This window comes from Nesoenas mayeri, assembly GCF_963082525.1.
Source record: "Nesoenas mayeri genome assembly, chromosome: 22".
In the NCBI taxonomy this organism is placed as follows: domain Eukaryota; kingdom Metazoa; phylum Chordata; class Aves; order Columbiformes; family Columbidae; genus Nesoenas; species Nesoenas mayeri.
Genome location: NC_137572.1, coordinates 4,475,530 through 4,496,106, shown reverse-complemented (window position 1 = coordinate 4,496,106; position 20,577 = coordinate 4,475,530). Strand labels below are relative to the sequence as shown.

The window sequence follows — 20,577 nt, the reverse complement described above, 5'->3', positions numbered from 1 at the left end:
ATTTGGGGATTACAAATAGATTTCTGAATCTGTCCCCTGTATATGTGACTTTAAGTCAAAAGTGTTCATTCAGTCATGTTTGCAGGATAAGGGATGATTTAGTGGTATAAATTAGTCTTAAAAATGTTTATGACTAAGTTGTATGCATTAAACCAAATTTCAGAACTTTTTCTGGAAGTATTTTGATAGCTTTTTGTTATCTGTACAACTGCAAAATAAGAAGAGTTGCTGCCGTCTTAGGCTTCTGCTGCTCTCAGATTCATTTAAATGCAATATAACTTCATTTCAGAATCTTCCAGCACAGCACCAGGACAAAGATGAAACAATTATTCCTTATTTTTCCTATTCCCCACGCAGACTCACTATGTGATATCTGAAGGTCAGCCCGATCTGGAGGCGAAACAAAACTCCTCGCTCTCCAGCGAGGTCCCGGTCGGCGTTTCGCAGCCACCAGCCCACGCGGAGCCCCTGGAATCGCAGCCGAGCGGCCAGCAGCAAACCGCCCAGTACGTCATCACCACGACCACCAACGGCAGCGGCGGCAGCGAGGTCCACATCGCCAAACCCAGAACTTTCTCAGCAGAACACGAGTGAAGAAGCCTCATGGTGTCACTTGTCATCTCCCCCAAAAAGCCCAGGTACACGGGCATCCTGGAGCTCTATATATTTTGAAGTATATGCTCACTTAATGCCAACTAAAGTCTCGGAGCTCTAGTTAATGCTTTAAGAGGGTTTAAGTCCCCTGCGACTGTGAAGAAGTACCCTCCAAATCATTCTGGGATGCTATTTTATGCAGCTTTTAACAAAAAGAACGAGAAGCAAAAGCTCTGCTTGCTCTGGACTTTATTTTTGGCATGTCTGCTGACCCTTATTTTTCCGTTTTGGAAGTGTCTCCAGTAAACAACCTTTAATTTCAATTGTATGGGGAAAAGCTTGCCTGACTGAAGGCTAACTGGCTGATGACGTTGTATGTATATTTTTAATAGGAGCTGTTAAAGAGGAGGACGTGGTGTAAATTGCCAAAACGTGGCAGAATTCATTCCTCTGTCCTTGTTTGAGCAGCCAGGGTGAAAGGGAGTAAACCAGCTCGATGCGAGCAGACCACCTGGAGAAAAAGAGCAGCAGCAGCAAAGCGGTGGCTCCTCGTGCGCAGGGATGGATAGAACGATGAAGCTGTGAAGATGCGCTGAAGCAGTCCGTTAAATTATTATTATTTTTCCGATCCTAGAGAACTGTTTACATGCTGTCTGCCCTGCCCTGTTTTACCAAGCAGTCCCAGAAACAAAAAAAGGTGCAGTCTTAAACCCGTATTTGGAACAAACAGATTGAAATAGTAGCACAGAATGGTAGTACGGAGTCGCTGTTATCTCCTTTCCCCTCCAGTATTTGCAGGGAAAATCGCACTTTTGCCTGTAAATTAAGAAAGTCTCAGCTTAGTCTGCGTAGCAGCTTCTGCTGAGACCTAAAGATAATTTTGCCCGGAGAAAACGAGGGTGCAGGTGCACAGCTCTGAAGAGGCAGGGTAGTTGTCTCTGTTCTTCCCCTTGAAGACTGGATGGAGAATTAATAACCCTGATTTTCCAAATACCTTGTTAACGATGCACTGTAATTCCTTTGGACAGTTCTGTGAAGTGACTGGCCCTGGACTCAGGACACACAAGGAACATTTTCGTGGACCACTATTGACGGGACGCAGAAAGCCACGGCAGGGTTGTCTCCTTTACTAGACCTGGTCTATGTACAGAATTCATGTCACTTTTAGGGACCAGGAGAAAGGGAAAGAGAAGGTTTTACCTTTTAAGGCAGCGCATTTTATTTTTCTTGTGTATTTCTCCTTCACAGATCTTGTCGGTTGGTTATTTAATGCATTCTGGTATTTGCAAGAATATGACTACGACTCCACGGATATACTGTGTATGTCTAAACCTTAAGCCTCCTTTCACCCTGCTTGAAAACTCATTCTGGAATGTCTGTGCCTAGCAGGACACCTTTATTTATAAAAGGAAAAGCAAAGAAGGATGTTTTCTCTTAATGGCCCTTGAGATTGAAGAACTAAGGGAGGCTTGTTTTGGTTTTAAATCTGTTTTCTCCTGTGCTGCACAGAGTGTGAATCCAGGATTCTTTTTCCTAAGTACTCGCACAGATTGAGATGAGAATAACCCATGTGAGTAAGCCCTATGGATGTTTACACATCATAGTATTGGGCATTGCGGAGTTAAAGCTTTTAGACCCGAATTTTGAATTCAGAGTGGACAGGAGGAAGTTGAGCTCCATGTAGGCAAAGCCTCATAGCAGGTACTGCTTTGGTAATTAACGTATCTGTTAATATGGCATGGAAATAGCGACTGCATGTGATGAGATCAAAATATAGATAGATTTATTCCTGGGATTTTGCTTCTCTTGCTGTACCACCGTACTGGGGCGCTAATGAGACTGGCAAAGTTAATGAGGACCATTAAAACAGGAGCCCATCCCACTAATTGACGTGAAGTCATGTTGCCGAGGGCTTCTGAATTGTGACCTTGGGCGATGCGATGTTGTTCATGTGAGAGAGGTTTTGTCTTGCCTTTGTTTTCAGGCTGCTAAATTATTTAACAACAAGTAAAAAATGGTGTGGCCAATAGGAAAACAGAAGTCTTGGAAATGGGGATATTCCAGGTGGATCCTGCCTCACCCGAGCAATTTTAAAGTCTTAAAAGTGCTGTAGTCTTAGATGGACATCAAGCTTTTTCCACTTCATGATATTGCAAGTGGGGGAGTTAAAAAATATTTTGCTCTGTTTAGGAAAGGATCACAGGATGAGGACTCTTGTACCAGTTATTTAAAGCTAAAAAATACACTGTGTTCCAGGAAACTATTTTAAAGCAGCCTCTGTGAACTCGACTCTTAAAGTTTTTACTCTGTCCCACAGCAAGAGCAGTTTCTCGATACTCACATTAATTCACAATGTCTCGAGTTAAACCAGTGTGGGAGAAGCAGCCCTGGAAAGTGAAGTATCATGAATTTTTCCTTCCCAAGTAAGGAACAACAGTGATTGCACAGATTGTTTTAGACAACAACAACAAAGACAAAGAGTTTGCATGGATTTTCTTCCAATTTCTGCAGTGCAGAAGGTACAGGATTTATTATTAAGTCAGATCTCTCATTCAATGTCATTTTGCTCAAAAATGGGCATCACTGCAGCTTGTTCCCTGGAAGCATTTTGAGTCGTTTCTCCATTGTCCTGGAAAGCAAACAAACAAAGACAAACCAGTCCCCCAAGCACCCTGATTTTGCACCTCGGCCCCTCCTCTTATTTAACTCTGTGTGTTCGTTGTACATTCGGTGACTGTTCTCGTGTTCGGAGTCTTGTGCAACCTCCCCCGTGTAAAATACACGAAATTAATAAATCTTTTTCTCTTTTTTTTTTAAAAAAACCCACAAACCACCGTCGCAGCGCCTCTTCACTGGGGGAAAGGGGGTTGTCGCCTTCTAAATGCCCTTCGTCGCCATGGGCTCCACCGCGACCGAGCCCCGCCGGCCGTTGCGCAGGCGCGGCGGGAAGAACGCAGGGCGCATGCGCCCTCCACCATCGACTTCCGCCATTCACTTCCGCCTTCCGGTGCGGGCCGCGTGCGGGGGCTTCCCGCCCCCCCGGCCCGGCCCGGCCCAGCGGTCGCCGGCGGGGCTGAGGGACCGAGGGGACACCGACCCGGGGACCGAGCGGGGACCGACCCGCGGCCACCCAGCGGGGATCGGAGGGGTCCGCCAACCTCCTCGGGCAGCCCCGCGGCGGGGAGACCGCGGGAAAGCGCCGTCGCGTCGGTGTCGCTCCCGGAGTCAGCGCAGCGGGTATGAGACACGCGGGGTTCTGTCATGTGTTTACTCTCCGACGCTGTTTTGATGGTTTATTTATGTTTTTAGCTGTTTTATTCCGCGCGGTTGGCGCGTTTTTCCCCCTGAAGAAGCGGGGGGCGGGCACAGCTCTGCCCTGTGGTGCCTGAGGGGAGGCGGGGGCTTGGTCCTGTCAGAGCTGCAAACCCGGCCTGAGAAGTACCCGAACTTACACCTTTTGCTCATTAAAACCACCTTCGGGATTTAAATACAGTTTTTCATGGTATTTAGCTCCATTAACATGGGGTTTTTGCAGGTGGGAGGCAAAGCAAGATGGGTCACAGGTACCTTCCAGTCTGTGCATGGTGCTGAAACGAAGAAATAACTGCAGAGTTAGTTATATAGTATCATTAATAAATTATTTTATAATTGATTAATTCTTTATTTTGTCAGCACTGAGGATCATCTTCTATGAGTATTCCAAAGACCGGATGCTTTTGCGTTGCTTATATTCACATAATGATTACAGATGCATTACAACTTTTGAAAACTTTGACATACAATCCATCTATGCTAAGAAATAACCGATGACGTTAGTTATAATCGTTTGGTTTCTCACTTACAATGCAGCTATTAATTGCTAGTTAAATACAAGCTGAGGACTCTGCTTCTAAACAATGTTTTACTTCATCTTCTGTCGTGCAGAAGTATCTAAAACTTGATAAATATCCCCTGGTTTTACAGGTGGTCAGAAATAATGTATCACGTCAATTGGTTAATGATGGGTACGTCTTTTGTAGCCTGATCACAGCATACATTAATTTAGCAGCTTCTCTACAGTATGCGCTGTCTGGCAAAGTATTTCTTTATTTACATGGCTATTCTTGTAATTAAACAGTAAATTGACGCTATAATACCTTACGTATCTCACCACCCAACTGTACTTCAGCAAAACGTGGCCCCCCCGAGCCGGGGATGCGTTAGACTTTGGGATTTTTGTTTTGCAAGGGTTGTGCCGTCGCGTCTCGGGGGGAAGATGGACTCACTGGAGCACATGCTGACGGACCCGCTGGAGCTGGGACCCTGCGGGGACGGGGACGGGCACGGCGGGCGCATCATGGAGGACTGCATGCTGGGGACCGCGCGGGTCAGCCTGCCCGAGGACCTGCTGGAGGACGTGAGCAGCGCTAAAACGCTTTCTTTTTCCCGATCCTCGATGAACAGTGTGTTTAACACCTTTTGCGGAGCTTTCAGAGCAAACTGAAAAGAGAGGAAACCTTTCTGACTGTCTTAGAAAAGGTTTTCAAAAGGGCTTTGATTAATCTCAAGAAAACATCTTATGAAACCATTATTATGTTCTTTTTCTAGATAACAACCTCTCTTATTTTAAAATTGCCTTTAAGAAGGTCTTGTTAGTTAGGAGTTTTGAATTTGTTTTCTCGTTGCTAATAGTGTCATTAATTTCCTCACTTTTCCTCTATTATTTTCCGCATTTGACGTGAAACAGTCTCTTGCGTTATTCAAAAAGCCGTTAGGGCTACAAAATCATCATGGACGCATTTTCCTCACTATCGTTTTTTGCTTTCTTTAGCCCGACATCTTCTTTGACGTTGTCAGCTTGTCGACGTGGCAGGAGGTGCTGACAGATGCACAGCGAGACCACCTGAAGAAATTCCTGCCCTACTTTCCCGAAAACAACCGAGAGCATCAGAACAAAGTCATCTCCGCCTTGTTCGGCGGTGAAAACTTCCGTTTCGGAAATCCACTACACATCGCGCAGAAACTCTTCCGGGGTCAGCGAGTGTAGTAAACTGTATTTTCTGGGTTAAGTTCTTGACTAGAGCTCGATGAAAACTCAAGTGTTTTTTACCTCTTTCTTATAGATGGACACTTTAATCCTGAAGTTGTGAAATACCGGCAGCTCTGTTTAAAGTCCCAGTACAAGCGGTACTTGAGCTCTCAGCAGCAATATTTCTACCGGCTGCTCAAGCAGATCCTCGCTTCCCGCAACGTGAGTGCCTTCGGAGCGTGATCCTCACTTTCTTGTGCTCTGTAATGAATCGGTTGTCTTGGTATTTGTGCATTCACAGTTCTCGGAGGTATTTTCCTCTAAATGAATGCTGCTTTTCTGGTTTTCCGATGGCCCCTATAATATGAGAACACTAGAAACATTGTTAAGTTTGCACATCTCAGGTTTTGAAACTCTCATAGTTTTCGCTTGTGTATATTATTTTTTTTCGATGTCCGCCTTGTCCCTTTCTTCCCACATTTGCCCCTTTACACCTTACTATCCTGTTAACAAGCCTTTGTTTTCTACTCCAAACGTTAAACTTGCTGAAAGTGAGTTGAGCTTCTCTGTTCAAGTTTATAATGCCGTAGCTGAGATCACTAATGTCACCCCTATTTCATCCTTCAGTACTTGCTGGATTTAGCCAGGAAAGGAGGCCCCGATGCGACCCTGAGGAGAAGGCACATCCCACCAACGTATGACACAGAAGAACGAGATAGACGGACACATCGGCGCTACTTGAAGATTCTGAGGGAAGTGAAAGAGGAGTGTGGAGATACCACCTTGTCTTCTGATGAAGAAGGTAATGACCTGGACTGAAGATTTTTGAGGTGTGAATGGAGAAAGACAGATTTTTGATGTGAGGACAGTGTCTTTGATAGAAGAATGGGAACTGGGCTCCAGCTTTATTAGCTGTGATCGAATCAACACGGAGGAGTAGAATTTCTTTCTTTCTTTCTTTCTTTATTTTAGATCTTAGCTCCTGGCCTCCAAGTTCTCCAGGACGTTGTCCGAGTCCACCAATTCCCCTGAGAGTGATCCCCACATTGTCAACCCTGGACATGAAAACAGCAGGTGAGAACCAAACTAGGGGCCGATACAGATTTAGGGGTGAGAGCTACTTTGAGACCTCACAAGAAATTAGTTTGAAAATCTGTCGTTTCATGTGAAATCTCTGAAAGTTTTTTTTTGTTGCAGACAAGATAGAACTTGGGGACAGTGATTTGAAGATGATGTTGAGGAAGCACCACGAGAAACGAAAACGGCAACCTGTAAGATGTCAAGAAGTCTGGGGAGTGGGACTGCAATTTATCATTTAGTCTGTTACCTGTAAAGCTCAGGGTGCTTCTGAGTGACAAAATGATTGCTACCTTTTACATGCAACTCGCAACCTGTATTTACATGTCAGCATATGTATGCAATTCCTATTTACGCTTATCTGTTTAGAAGGATTTTATAATTCTAGTGTTGTGTTTTGGAGAGAGAAAATTTTGGATTTCAGGATTAGAAGACCTCTCAATTTTTATTGCAGTAAATAACTTTATAAGCTGATCCGGGGTAAGTTTGGGGTGTCTCAGTACTTAGTTATCTTCTGTGTCCTTAACACTTTGGTCTTTCCTAATTTTAATTTCTATCCCATTGTCCTGTGTAGGACCACCCTGATCTGGTGACGACAGATGTGACTCTTGAGGACATCATGACTCGAGTAAATGCTGGCAGGAAAGGTTCCTTAGCAGGTCAGTGGCTTGGACACGGTGTTTGTGCACTGGTGAATACTTGGTATGATCTGTGTGTGCAAAAATCAAAGGGTAGAAGTGGTCTCGATAGATTTTTGTGTCCTTTTGCTGGTCACAGAGCTGGCTAAGCACTCTGGGCTTGTGCGTTGTTCCCTTTCAGTCTCTCACAGGCAACTCCACCTTCTGCTGAAGGTGCTTCCAGCTAATTTAGGAATGTTATTTTCTATCTGTGCTCTGGTTTGAAAAATAAGGCTTTTCTGTTAAAACAGAGCATTGAGGGGAAAAATAAAGTTTTGTGGAAATGACTGGGAAGATGCAATGAAGTATGAATGACTGCACACTACATACGCTTCTGAATATATGTTTAAATGTATAGTTTGACTCTCATTAAGATGTGATAGGAAGCTTTCTAATTGTTCTACTTTTTATTGTATCTAAAGCCTTATATGACCTTGCAACCCTCAAGAAAAAAGTGAAGGAAAAGGAAGATAAGAAGAAAAAAAAGCTAAAGGTTATTAAATCCGAAGTGGAAGATTTGGCTGACTCGCTTAGCAATGCGGACGGAATCCCAGCCATGTCTCAGGATCCTTCCCCCATGGCTCTGTCGTCTGTCAAAGAGGAGTAAGTACTCCAGAGGGCCCTGGGCGCCTTGCACAGATGGAGAGAGCAGCTCAGACTTCTGTGGGACTCCTGCAGGTTTTGTGCAGCTTGGGATGTGGGGAATACGTGTTGTGAAGGTGAATATTTCCTCAGGGAACTTACTCTGCTTGTCTTCTTTCATTTGAAGACCTCTCGAAGATATGAAGCCATGCCTTGGAATAAATGAAATATCTTCCAGCTTCTTTTTCCTGCTTTTGGAGATCCTGTTTCTGGAAGGACCTGCCACTCTATCTGTGGTAAGGAACCACCCACTTATCTAGGGAATACAGGCTCTTACAGCCATGTAATAATGATTTTTCACCAGAGCTGTCCTGCTATAGATTATATTAATATGTAGATGGCATATTAAAGAAATTAAACCCTCTGGGAGTACGTACCACATTTTGTTTTTAACATGTTTCATAAATTTAGTCAGTTGAATCTCTTAAGTCTTTCCATAGCTGTTCTTTAGATCATGGTTAGATGTACTTTGTATATTAAGGGCAGAGATGGTGAGGAAGTTTTTCCCTCTTTTTGGTGTCTGCTGTATGAAATATGGTTACTTTAAAAAGTCAGGTGATTTTTATTTCTATATATAAAAATCTTCTTTTCCCCCAGATACGTTTAGCTGTTTTGTTTTCTGTTAAAACAGCCATAGTTTAAAGTGTGATATCTGTAATAGAATATTTCTTTTTCCTCTCCAGCTTGAAGATAAAGTTCTAGATTGGCAATCGTCTCCTGCCAGCGCACTAAATAACTGGTTTTCCTTTGCCTCTAACTGGTCTGAACTGGTCTTACCCGCCTTGCAGTACTTGACAGGTGACAGCAGAGGTAAGAATGGCTGTTAAAAATAGTGATGATGCTTGTACCTCAGTTCTAATTAGTGCTGGTTTATATTATAGCTCAAATCAGCTTTAATTCATCACTACAAAAATTCATTGTGTTCTTGACAGCGTTTCTTATCGCTTACATTTCTTGATTGTGGTAAACTTGTTTTGCATGTGGATGGTAGATAAGATCCAGCTTGATTCCTGAGTGTATGAAAATGTGTGTGAAATTGCCTCTAGACAGGCAGTTTCTCCTGTTTAGATCATGCGCTCAAGGCAGGATGTTTGAAGCAGGAGGAAATTAGTCTCTTTCTGGTGCGAAGACGTTGTGGTTGTCTTCAGAGATAATAAAAAATAAACCAGATGATGCCCTGAGCAATCCACGGAAAACATGAAGTTGACCCAGCTTGACCTGGGGCTTAAAGCAGCTAAACTTCAGACATTCCTTTCAAACTAGATTAATCCGTGGCTCTCATTTGCTTAGTGGGAAATTTTAAAGGGAGAGAGAGTTGTAGTGGCTTTTGCAGCGTGGATACTTCATGTTCCCCATATTGCTGGTGAATGCTGTAAATCCTGAACTTGCATCCCATGCACCCAGGAATTGTCACCGTACAGTAACAGTTCCCAGTGCCTCACAGCATGAACAGAATCTCATCTGACAGCCTGTAGATGGAAGACTCATTATCCTGTTCTGTTCTTTTCTTGTGCTTGCACTGTTACTCTGAGATGCTTACTTTCCCTTTGGGAAGGTGTAAATTTAGAGATACACTCACATAATCACGTAAAATGCTTTCTCTGTCATTATGAGTCTTAACAGCTTGCATGACAACATTTGGGGGGTTGGACAATTGTATGATGTCTCTGACATGCACTTTTTTCATTGTAGATGTTCCATCCAGCTTCTCGCCTTTTGTGGAATTCAAGGAAAAAACTCAGCAGTGGAAATTGCTTGGTGAGTGTCTTGTGCTCTTGTTTTCTCTGGAACTTTCCTTTTGGCTGGGCAAAGATGTATTTTGGATTTGAGGTTTTCACAAGACCTTAGTATCAGCAGCAGACAGAGAATAAGTGAGCAAAGGTGCTGGGCTGTAGATCTTTATGTTGCTGACCTAACTGTGTTTATGGCACCCTTCAAATCTGTCTGAACACATTTGTATTTTCTACAGACCATGCCTTCTGATTATTCAGACTAATAGTTAATTTCTTGGACTAGGTTCTTGCCAAGATCATGAGAAGGAATTGGCAGCACTGTTTCAACTCTGGTTGGAGACCAAAGACCAGACTTTTTTCAAAGTGAGTCAGAAAAAAATCACCTTCTAGCAGCAGAAAACCTGACTGAGTTAAATCCAACACTGACGTTTCTCTGTTTTTCCATAGGAAAATGAAGACAGCTCAGATGCCACAACACCAGTTCCCAGAGTGTAAGTATATAATACTTACTGATATTATCAAATGCTTTCAGAATTTGTTCAGAAGAATTTGCAGGCTTGTTGCTCAGAACTGATGGTGACCTTTGTTTCAGAAGGACTGACTATGTAGTCCGACCTAGCACTGGAGAGGAGAAACGCGTGTTCCAGGAGCAGGTAGGAAGCGAATCTTAATTTTAAATCCACATGTTAAAACAATTGGCCACTAAAACAAGAAAATTTGTAAGACAGTTTTGTACTCTCTGCAAGCTTTGTTAATGTAAAGAATTAATATGTTTCTTCTGCCTTGAAGTGTAGGTATCTTGGCCTCACATAACAATTTCTAATAGTGCAGCCTAGCTGCTTACTCCAAACCCACTTCTATTTCCAATGGCTATTGGGCAAAATTGATTGAAATCAGTATTACCAACCTCTTATCTCCTCTGTCATCCCCCAGCACACAAGGATGACTCGTCTCTATAATATTTTTGGGGTGTGTATGAGTACAAGCAGCAGATGGCAGTTAGTGCACCCATACACTTAGTTATCTTGTCTGCAGTAGCTGCAAGTGTGTGTTACAGGTTAAAGACGTGCTGACAGTTCTTCTCCCTGGGTACATGTGCTGTGTCCATGGTGGAATATCCAGGTTCAATTTTGGAAATCTCTTGCCAGATTAGAGGGGGAAGAAAGGGTTTGTTGTTGCTGGGGAAGGGGTGTTTACTGGGCAGAAGGTTTATCTCTGGCACCTCTCTAGTCTGTGCCGCTGCTTAATTTACCTAATGTGTTGCACCTGCACACTTCGGGTAAGAAGCACTTTATATTCTTCTTGAAGTAGTTTGTGCTTGTCTTGATCCAAAACTAGTTTATACAGCAATATTTGAGCCTTTAAATAATAAAAGAAGCACTTCTCTAGAGAATGATGATAACTGAAATGTAAAATAACTTGACTTTGCTCTACATGTTTCCTGCTAAATTCAGTCCTCTTGTTTCCAAATACAGGAACGTTACCGTTACAGCCAGCCCCACAAAGCTTTCACTTTCCGTATGCATGGCTTTGAGTCAGTTGTTGGTCCCGTGAAAGGGGTGTTTGACAAGGAAACCTCGTTAAACAAAGCCCGAGAGCATTCTCTCCTGCGCTCAGACAGACCAGCATATGTTACCATCTTGTCCCTCGGTAAGGTGATAGCCAAAGAAAAGGGCTCCCCTGACCCTCCAAACAATGATTATTTTAGGAATCTACATTATTAGTGAGCGAGTAGGCACTATGAGAGCAAGGATAAGAAAACAATACCGAAATGTATCTGCTGAATACAACTACCTAGTTACAGCTGCAAGATTAAGCTCTGATTTTGCGTTTCAGTTCGTGATGCTGCTGCTCGCCTTCCTAATGGAGAAGGAACTCGTGCTGAAATCTGTGAGCTGCTTAAAGATTCACAGTTCCTTGCTCCTGATGTCACGAGTGCTCAAGTAAGTTGGATGTGGTGTCTGATCTTAAATAGATTCTCCTAAAAATACACGGCACAGTCCTGGGTGATATTCAGTGGCTAATGCCAAATAATTTTGTATGCTGCTTTGATTAACGTATGAGAACTATGTTCTGCTCTGGTGAGCAGCTGCAAATCTGCAAACCGAACTCTGGATGATGAAAAAAACCAGCTACAAAAGCTACAAAATTAACACTGTGCCATGTATCTGCTCGCCTTTTAGGTTGAGAAACAGTGAATTATCAGAGCTTTCAGCTTTGGTGGCAAACAGCAGCCTGTGCTGCAGCATCTCTCAGTTATTACTCAGATGAAAATTGCTAGCAGCTTACTCAGGTTTTATTGCAAATAGGATTACTTTTCTTTTCATAACCTTTGGCTAGTCCGACCAGGGATATCGTGTAATTCTGTGAATTCTGAACTTTCAGGTTAATACTGTTGTTAGTGGTGCTCTGGATCGATTACATTACGAGAAAGATCCCTGTGTGAAATACGATATTGGACGCAAGTTGTGGATCTACCTGCACCGGGACAGGAGTGAGGAAGAGTTTGGTAAGCCTGGTTTGGTGATATCTTAAGCACTGAAAATTTTTGTGCATCTCCTGATCTTCTTCGGTCCAACTGGATATTGAACATTAATCTGTCAGTCTTTCTTTCTTCTCTAGTCAGGTTGCTAATGTTAGCCCATCAGCACTTAAATCCAGTCTTGCAGAGCAGTGTATCAGTTTCAAGTAGTTGTTTGAAATACAGAATCTCATGTACAAGAACTGCAGCTGTATGCGCATTCACAGCTTCTTATGTGTCTTTTTTCAGCCTTTTTGGCTAATTTAATTTGATATTTTTCTCTGCACTATTAGATGACTATATGTGTTTGATTTCTTGTCTGAAGATGAACTTACAGTTCTGAGTTTGCCTCTTAGATCGTTTTGCTTGCATTCAGGAGCTCTAACCGTTGATTCGTATTTGCAGAACGGATCCACCAGGCTCAAGCTGCTGCAGCAAAGGCCAAGAAAGCTCTTCAGCAGAAGCCAAAACCTCCAGCTAAAATGGTAAAGTTATTTTACACAGGTTTGCACAGCTGCTTTGGAGATCGGGAAGAAGAAACACGCTTAACTTAATCCATAAATTCTGCATCCATAGTGGCTGATGAAAATTGCCACCTAGTTGAGTTACCAGTTCATGATGTTTCCACTGTTGTCTTTGTTGATCTCAGCAGAAAGATTAATGGAATCTGTTTGTGCTCCCTGTCTTAGGACTGGTCTTTCAGATCTAGTTTTGAGGTTAATCTTAGGCAGAGTGCTGCTCTCCCCTTGCTGTGCTGAAGCTGTCAGGCTTTGGATGTCTGGTTTTTGTTATTGTTATTGATATATAAATATTCATAAAGTAGTTGCTGTTGGCAAATTAACCAAGATGGAAATCTGCACGTTATGAATGTTTGTCACTGCTGAGATGCACTTTTCCCTGAGAACAGGAGCAGCCAAACAGAGCAGCCAACAGAGTAGCACCAGCCCATTTGTGGCTGCAGTTGAGGAAGGCCAACAGTCAGTTATCTCTGATTTCAGGATTTAGCACCAGGGCGTCGTTCATAACCATACAGAACTCGGCTTAAAGTGCTCAGAGTGCAACAGTCAGACCTCGTTTTTGTGCAGACCTTCATGCTTGACGTGGTTTCTTTGCAGAAATCTAGTAGCAAGGAGAGTTCTGTGAAAGCTCTGCCCAGCAGCACATCAGAGCCCAGCCAGCTGAGCCTCAGTGACTCCAGCATGCCACCAACTCCCGTGACTCCTGTGACACCGACTGCACCAGCATTACCGGCAACACCGATTTCACCCCCACCGGTGTCTGTGGTCACCAAGAGCGTATCGAGCGCTGGATCGGAGCCAGCAAAACCCAGCCAAAGGTACTTCCTCTGTCTCATACGTTGCTCGTGAATGTTACGGGTTCTTTCTCAGCCATTTTCTATAACTTTGCTCATCTACTGGCTTTATCTTTTCCGTAGTGTTCTTCTGGTATCCTCCCCTACCATGCCGCAGCTTGGGACGTTGCTTTCCACAGCCCAGAGTTCACAGACGCAGCCGGGGCCGCAGGCGGCTCCTCCCCGGGTGGTAAATCACACCACGTCCTCGGGCCTGCCGCAGGTCCGGGTGGTCACAGCCCAGTCTAGCCTCCCCACTGTGTCTCAGCAAGCCCCGGTGGTAACCCAGCAGCAGCAGCCTGCATCGGTGCCTCAAATCCGCGTCCCGGCGACGGCCACGCAGACCAAAGTGCTCCCTCAGGTGAGTTTGGCTGCATGGAAGTGGTGGAGTTGTTCTGATTTATAATCTGGTGACTTCTAGTGTTTCAGTATGGTGCACAGGGATTATTTGCTCACTCAGAACATGCAGTAACTGCAGGGCTGGAGCATAGAAATAGTTGTGCGTTAGTAATATTGTTCAGTGCTCCTTTTTCCTGCCTTATTTCTTGTTATGTGTCACCATTAAATTGTGCATTGCAATAAAAAGTCCATCGAACTTGCAAGCTGTAAGTCACGGGATAAAAAGTCTGTTAGTATTGTGTTAATCTGCTCACAGGCTGCCTCTTTGTCTTTCCATAGGCTGTGATGACTCTGCCAGTAAAAGCCCAAACCAGTCCAGTGCAGGTGCAGAGACCGGGGAGCTCTGTGATAGGACAGACGGGCATCACAGTGACAGGACTGTCTGCAGCACCCAGTCCTGCTGTAAAACCAGCAACCAGCTCTCCGGGCAGTTCTGCTGCAAGCACCTCCTCTACCACGGTCATCCAGAATGTAGCCGGCCAGAATATCATCAAGCAGGTGAGAGAGAGTGGGAGAGACAAGTGCTGGCATCGTGCTGCTTCCATTCCCACAGGAACAAACAACCTGTTGGAAAATTTTACTTTGTTTTTGCCTTGTACTCTCCCGGTTTGATACAGCCGTTTCTCCGATCTCTTCCAGGTGGCTATTACAGGACAACTCGGCATGAAGACCCAGCCTGGAAGCGGCATCCCGCTCGCGGCGACCAATTTTCGGATCCAAGGAAAGGACGTGTTGCGCCTTCCGCCATCCTCGATCACCACAGACGCGAAGGGACAGACCGTACTGCGGATCACACCGGACATGATGGCCACCCTGGCCAAATCACAAGTCACAACCGTCAAACTGACTCAGGACCTCTTCACAGCAGCTGCAGGCAGCAGCACTGCTGGGAAAGGCATCTCCGCGACTTTGCACGTGACGTCCAATCCTGTCCAGAGCGCTGATTCTCCAGCCAAGACCAGCACGGCCACTTCAGCTTCTTCAAGCCCAGCTGGCAGCACAGTGGTTAAAGTGACTCCGGACCTAAAGACTGCAGAGCCGACGAGCTCCGCTTTCCGACTGATGCCCGCGCTGGGCGTGACTGTGGCCGATCAGAAGAGCAAAGCCATCACGACAGTGGCATCCACGGAGGCCAAGCCGGCTGCTACGATCAGAATTGTGCAGGGGCTCGGGGTGATGCCCCCCAAAGCCGGCCAGACGATTACTGTAGCTACTCACGCTAAGCAAGTCCCCTCTTCCTCGGCAGTGAGCGTGGCCGGCACGGTCCATACCTCGGCTGTCTCCTTGCCCACTGTGAGTGCCACTGTGTCCAAAGCGGTTGCCGTGGCCTCGGGAGCTGCGGGGACTCCCATCACGATAGGCACAGGAGCCACCACCGTGCGGCAGGTACCCGTCAGCACCACCGTCGTATCCACGTCCCAGGCGGTAAGTAACGCTCAGCTTTCTCTGGAGGTGCATGAGAAAGGGAAATGCTGAAATACAGTGATGGTTTATGTCTAAAAGCTGCTCTTTACAGCCACAAAGGCTCACATTTAATAGAATGGGGATCTGCAACTAATTTAATGGTGTTGGAATTGTAGCTGAATAGCCAGAAAACACTTAGATATATCTTCACTTACCTTGTGTTGTGAGCAAATGAAGGAAACTTTGCGTATCTGAAGTCCTACCTTGTGCCTCACACCTCCAAAATTATTTCCTTTGGAATTGTGTCAGAACTAGAAGCGCTTATAATATACTAATGTTTTTAACCAAATTCCCCGCTTTAATGCCATTTTAATGCCCAAAGCTGAAGGCACCATAAACTGTGCTGTGAAAGCTGAATAAGGATAAAAATCATGAATGGCTGTAGTGATCCTTCCCAGAGAAATACTGTGGTGCAAAGATGATGTGGCTTTTCATGGCTCAGGCAGCTGTGAAGTGAATTTTAATGAGCCTGAAAGGGACCACATTTCCTCAGCAAACCCGCTGTTGGTTTCTACACCCAGGACTCCTAAAAATCAAGCTGAGTGGTTTCATTGCATGTTGGCAACAGCTTCTCTGCTGACCTCCTCACGTGTTCTTCGACTTCTCCAGGGTAAACTACCAGCACGCATAACGGTGCCTCTGTCGGTGATCAGCCAGCCGGTGAAAGGCAAGAGCGTGGTGACTGCCCCCATCATCAAGGGCAACCTCGGGGCCAAGTGAGTATTTGGTAGTTTGGTAGTCTGGTAGTTTCATTGTAGAAATAGGCTGGGGAATGTCTGTGTTTGGTAGATTCCTGGGGAGCACACGAGCAGAGGGTGGAACAGACATGGAGTCTGTTAATAGATCCATTAGCTGCAAGAAACAGAATGGATATGAGAATAAGAGTCTTTGTTTAGGTGCCCTGAGATGTTTTAGCAAACACACTGAAGAAAAAAAATGGTTTTTTCCTTGAAACCAGCTATTAGATTAGTTTGGGTGTTTCAGAAAGAATTAACCAGGTGATATACCTGAAAATAGATGTAATCTGAAGCCATCTTTCCCTTAAAGAAACTAAGGAAGTGTTAACTGCCTCAGTGAAAATTCCTCTGGCATTCACGTACTGAAGTAGTTTTGTTTGTTCTTCCATGAATTCTCGTAGTGTCTCCCTCAGTTAATATTTCCAGGTAGAACACTGTGTGCTCGGCTATTTTCTGCATCCCTTGAGAAGTGTTCAGGTCTGATCAGACGAACCCAGTGATATGCATGGTCCAGAATTAGAGGGTTTAATTCATGCGATAAAGGAATTCTCTGTCATAGTGATTGACATAAACTTGTCACTTGTGTATTTGCCACTTTTCTGGGGAAAAAAAACACTGCTTAAAATCATTAGTAAATTAGCGAAGTAACTTTAATCTCCTAGCAACTGAAGAACAATTTGTGAGTGTGAAGGACCTAGCCTGCTGTTCACTAACCTTTCCACAATTCTCTTTCCGTAGCATCAGTGGATTAGGTAGAAATATCATCCTGACGACAATGCCAGCGGGGACAAAACTCATCGCTGGGAACAAGCCAGTGAGTTTTCTGACTGCACAGCAACTGCAGCAGCTGCAGCAGCAAGGCCAGGCCACGCAGGTAACGGCACCTAGAAATAGAATGGTATTTGCTTTTTTATTACTTGACATCTCCGTGAGGACTTTACATTTGATATGTGGGGTTCCATTAAAAGTTCATGAATGTAAAACCAAAAATCATGTCGCAAAATGTTGCCAACTACTTGAAGACTTGGTGTTTTTGTAGTGCTTTGTGCTTTGGCTTCTGGAGGTCACCATTTCTTGAAGAAATTGCATCACTTGTGTGCATATCTACCTGTAAATTTAGTGTATTTCAAAGAATTAATGTGCATTGAGAGCTGCTGCTAACAATTCTCTAGAAGTAAAGTGTCCAATGGATCCAGATTCTTCTTCTGAAAACTTGTAAAAGCAGCCGACACGTATTTTTTAGTTCTTCCTCCCTAATCTTGGAATCTCTTGCCACGATTTCACATGAACAGTGGACAGAGTGATCTTTTTGTGACAGATTCTGTTCTTGCTATGTTTTGGTGCTTGGTCTTGTTCATATAACTGGATTTTTTTTGGCAGCAGAGGCAGATAATATGAAAGCACTTCCGAGTGTGACGCGAGTGCAACGTGTCACCAGGTTGTTGTTGCCATGAGTTGAATGTCATTCTTTCCATTTCCAACAGGTTCGGATTCAAACTGTACCAGCCTCCCATCTCCAACAGGGAACAGTGTCTGGCTCTACTAAAGCAGTTTCCACTGTGGTTGTGACAACAGCTCCATCTCCAAAGGACACCCAAGATCAGCTCTGAACACTGGTTTGAAAATGGGTCGCTCTCCAAGGACTTCCCTGAGCCCATGGTCATCCCCCACCCAAGCACCCAAGACTATCTAGGCACAGTCCTGGCAGGATTGGACTGGATTCTGTCCCCTTGCTTGTCTGGAGTCAGCAGTGTCGTGTCTAGGCAGAAATTCTGCAGCAAAAGATGCTGTACCTACAAACCCAAATGTTTCAGTCCAGATCTGTAAAGCCAAGTCATTGATCATTTAAGAAATGTCTTCCTTTCTTTGTTCTCTTCCCATCCGAAGGGCTTTTTGCAGTTCCCATTGCTCTGGGTTTTGGGTTGTAGACAAAGTAGTTGATCTTGGGTCTTCCTTAAACAGGGAAACTTGCTTGGAAGGGGTAATTCAGACGCTTTTCAAAGCCATGAAGAAGATGCCTCGTTTTGCTGGAGTCTAGAGGTCACGACTTTTATATAGATGACTTAGGACATGGTGGCTTGGACACCAGAGTTTGTAACATAGCCTGGAAGTAGATCCTAAACACATTCACTGTATTATTTATAGACATTTTCAATACCTCTCTGCTATCTCTGAGCTCAGAATTCTTTTGAACAGATACCACTTCCACATCAAATTTCTGTCAAAGGCAGGATGGGAGTCAAGACGGTTTTTTGCTGTAAAAAAATCTAATAACCACGGGGAAGAGTGAGAAGTGGAAGAGAGACAGAAAGTCGTTGTATGAGCAAGGCAAATGGGAATATTCTGGAAAGGAAAAAGAAAGTGTTCACCAGAAGGATCTTCCTTTTGTTTTCCTCAGCAAATAAATCTTTTAATCAGTCAAACAAAGCCTGTAGCTTGTTTTAAAAGTTTGGAATATGTTTTCAAATATGCCCAAACTGCAGTCTCTTGGACCCAGAAGAAATATTTTAACCCATGATCCTGGCCGTCAGTTTTGATTTTACCTTTGCAATGTTACTTCTCTATGTGAATTTGTTTGAACTTTGCACGTACCGGAGATGAATTCATGGCTCTTCTAACATAACCATGAAGCTTTCTCAGAATGAGATCAGATGACATGTTGGACCAGGAAAAGAATAAAGGGCAGAAAGCCTTACCGATCTCTCCTCCATCTTCTTTCGGTTTTGTACAGCTTGGTTTTGTGCACAATGGTTATCTAGTTTACCAAGGGCTAATAGATTGTCCATTGCCTGTGTAAGATGGTTCTTTTCAACCTGTCTTCTCTTGTCGTCTTTAGTTTAACACGTAGTTTGCACTGAGTTATACATTACTGGATGTAATCTATTTCAAGAATAGAGGGTTGGAGGAAATCAGGTATTTCAGGAAAAAGAAAGAACTGGCTGCAAAGTGTTGAATAAGTAAGACTTAGCGACAAAGGAGACAGCAGAAAGGATGTGGTTCGGGAGGGAGGTGAGGATGTTCTGAAGTCCTTTCAGTTGTGAAGTTAAAATAAGAAATTAAAGAGACTACAAGCAACTCCCTGGTATAGTTTATGTGAAAGAGCCTTGATATTCAAAACATAATCAAGACAATCCTGCTATGTTGGTTCTGTTCATAATTAATAAAGTTCCTCAGTGTCAAAAACTACAATCAAGTGCTGAAAGGTGGTTACAGAGTGAAGCCTCTTACATTGCTGCAAATCCTCTTGCTCTTAACTCCGTGAATTTGTCACTGGACACAGTATTAAAACCAAGAAACCTGCATCTAATCCCATGAGCTTAGTGTGTCTCAGGTTGTTGCTGCTCAGTTTCCAAGTCGGCTGTTCAGCTCCTCACCATCTCCTTTTTTCCATAACTCTTCGCTAAACCATTGGCTTTGCTGAAGCCTCTTGCATTTGCCTTTGAAGTCTGGGATTTTTGGGGAAAGAGCATCAGTGGGCTGCTTATTTCAAAGGACCACATGCTGGATTAAGTAATACCTGTTTACTCCCAGCCTTCAGGAACAAAGTGGAGCCTGTTCTGTGGTTCAGCTCCCACCTGTCTGATGAGTTGCTTCCACTGTGGTTGAAAACTAACCCTTAAGGCACTGCGAGTAAAAAGCCCTTGGTTTTAGTAGGTAACCTCTATTGCACAGTGGGCTGAAGGGCAGAGGGAGCTCAAGTTGGTATTTTTGGTGTGTGCTGGGACTGGATGAGGATGTATTTAAATAGGACTCTGCTCCAAGTGGTGGCTCCTGTGTCCTCGGATGACAGATGTGTTCCAGATGAGCAGTGCAGCAAGAGCTGAGGAGCACACAGGAAGATGAAAATACTAGAGAAAATCCTATTCTGACATCACCCATTTTCCATCTGTTTGCCCTGCCTGAAACCAAAGGGGCTTCCAGCCTGATGCATCCTTGCCATTACCTTTTTTAATTAAAAAATGGAAGTACAGCCTGTTTTCTTCACAGCGAGATGCTCGCTAGATGTTTGTTTCCCCCAAGAGAATATCACGTTATCATTGCTTATGAGGGCTGAGTGTGCTACACAAACTGCCACGGGCCATTTAAAGCCTTTCTGGCCTTTATTGTAACAACTGCTCCGTTTTATTTAAATCATGAGGGAAATCACTATTTGTACACCTCAGCAGGAGGCCCTTATAACCCAGTGAACTCCCCTTGGGGTTGCTCAAAGTGTTCTTTTTCAAAAGCTAATAGTTAATGGTACATCAACTGCCCGTTGCTTATAGTTGGTCTTCCTTTTCCAGACGCCTTGAAGCCACTGACACAGTTTTTAAGCAAATATAAAAACCTGTCTACTTTTCACATGGCAAACCCGAACCACAGAAACTAGAACAA

At 44.1% G+C, this 20,577-nt stretch overlaps 2 protein-coding genes across 9 annotated transcripts in view; both read left to right on the top strand.

Moving 5' to 3' along the window:
- Positions 1-621, top strand: part of PRDM10 (PR/SET domain 10) — a 34,031-nt gene extending 33,410 nt beyond the window's left edge. For all 7 annotated transcript variants that reach the window (XM_080357872.1, XM_080357873.1, XM_080357868.1 and 4 more), the window contains one exon: positions 358-621. In XM_080357872.1, the coding sequence (XP_080213998.1) occupies positions 358-594 (237 nt within the window). In that variant the 3' untranslated portion in view covers positions 595-621. The remainder of the gene's footprint in view (positions 1-357) is intronic.
- A 2,366-nt stretch (positions 622-2,987) lies between these two features.
- On the top strand, positions 2,988-19,571 carry NFRKB (nuclear factor related to kappaB binding protein). Of its 2 annotated transcripts, none has more exons than XM_080357867.1 (27): positions 2,988-3,113; positions 3,437-3,831; positions 4,822-4,990; positions 5,405-5,606; positions 5,697-5,824; positions 6,230-6,404; positions 6,575-6,676; positions 6,800-6,873; positions 7,254-7,338; positions 7,779-7,959; positions 8,126-8,234; positions 8,682-8,808; positions 9,691-9,756; positions 10,015-10,094; positions 10,179-10,222; positions 10,327-10,384; positions 11,207-11,381; positions 11,568-11,674; positions 12,117-12,240; positions 12,658-12,737; positions 13,368-13,588; positions 13,688-13,964; positions 14,282-14,500; positions 14,642-15,427; positions 16,076-16,182; positions 16,942-17,077; positions 17,688-19,571. In XM_080357867.1, the coding sequence occupies exons 2-27, from the start codon at positions 3,476-3,478 to the stop codon at positions 17,811-17,813; spliced, it is 4,314 nt and encodes a 1,437-aa protein (XP_080213993.1). In that variant the 5' UTR covers positions 2,988-3,113; positions 3,437-3,475; the 3' UTR covers positions 17,814-19,571. The 2 variants fall into 2 exon arrangements, with proteins under 2 accessions (XP_080213993.1, XP_080213992.1); XM_080357866.1 differs by having other exon boundaries at positions 10,324-10,384.
- The last annotated feature ends 1,006 nt before the right edge of the window (positions 19,572-20,577 follow it).

What these genes read in the sequence shown, in the direction of transcription:
- NFRKB (XM_080357866.1), top strand. Translation starts at nt 3,476, where the DNA reads ATGCCCTTCGTCGCCATGGGCTCCACCGCGACCGAGCCCCGCCGGCCG. An exon ending in TCCCGGAGTCAGCGCAGCGG is followed by an intron (nt 3,832 to 4,821) that starts GTATGAGACACG and finishes TTGTTTTGCAAG; the next exon opens with GGTTGTGCCGTCGCGTCTCG. An exon ending in TGTTACCATCTTGTCCCTCG is followed by an intron (nt 11,382 to 11,567) that starts GTAAGGTGATAG and finishes TTTGCGTTTCAG; the next exon opens with TTCGTGATGCTGCTGCTCGC.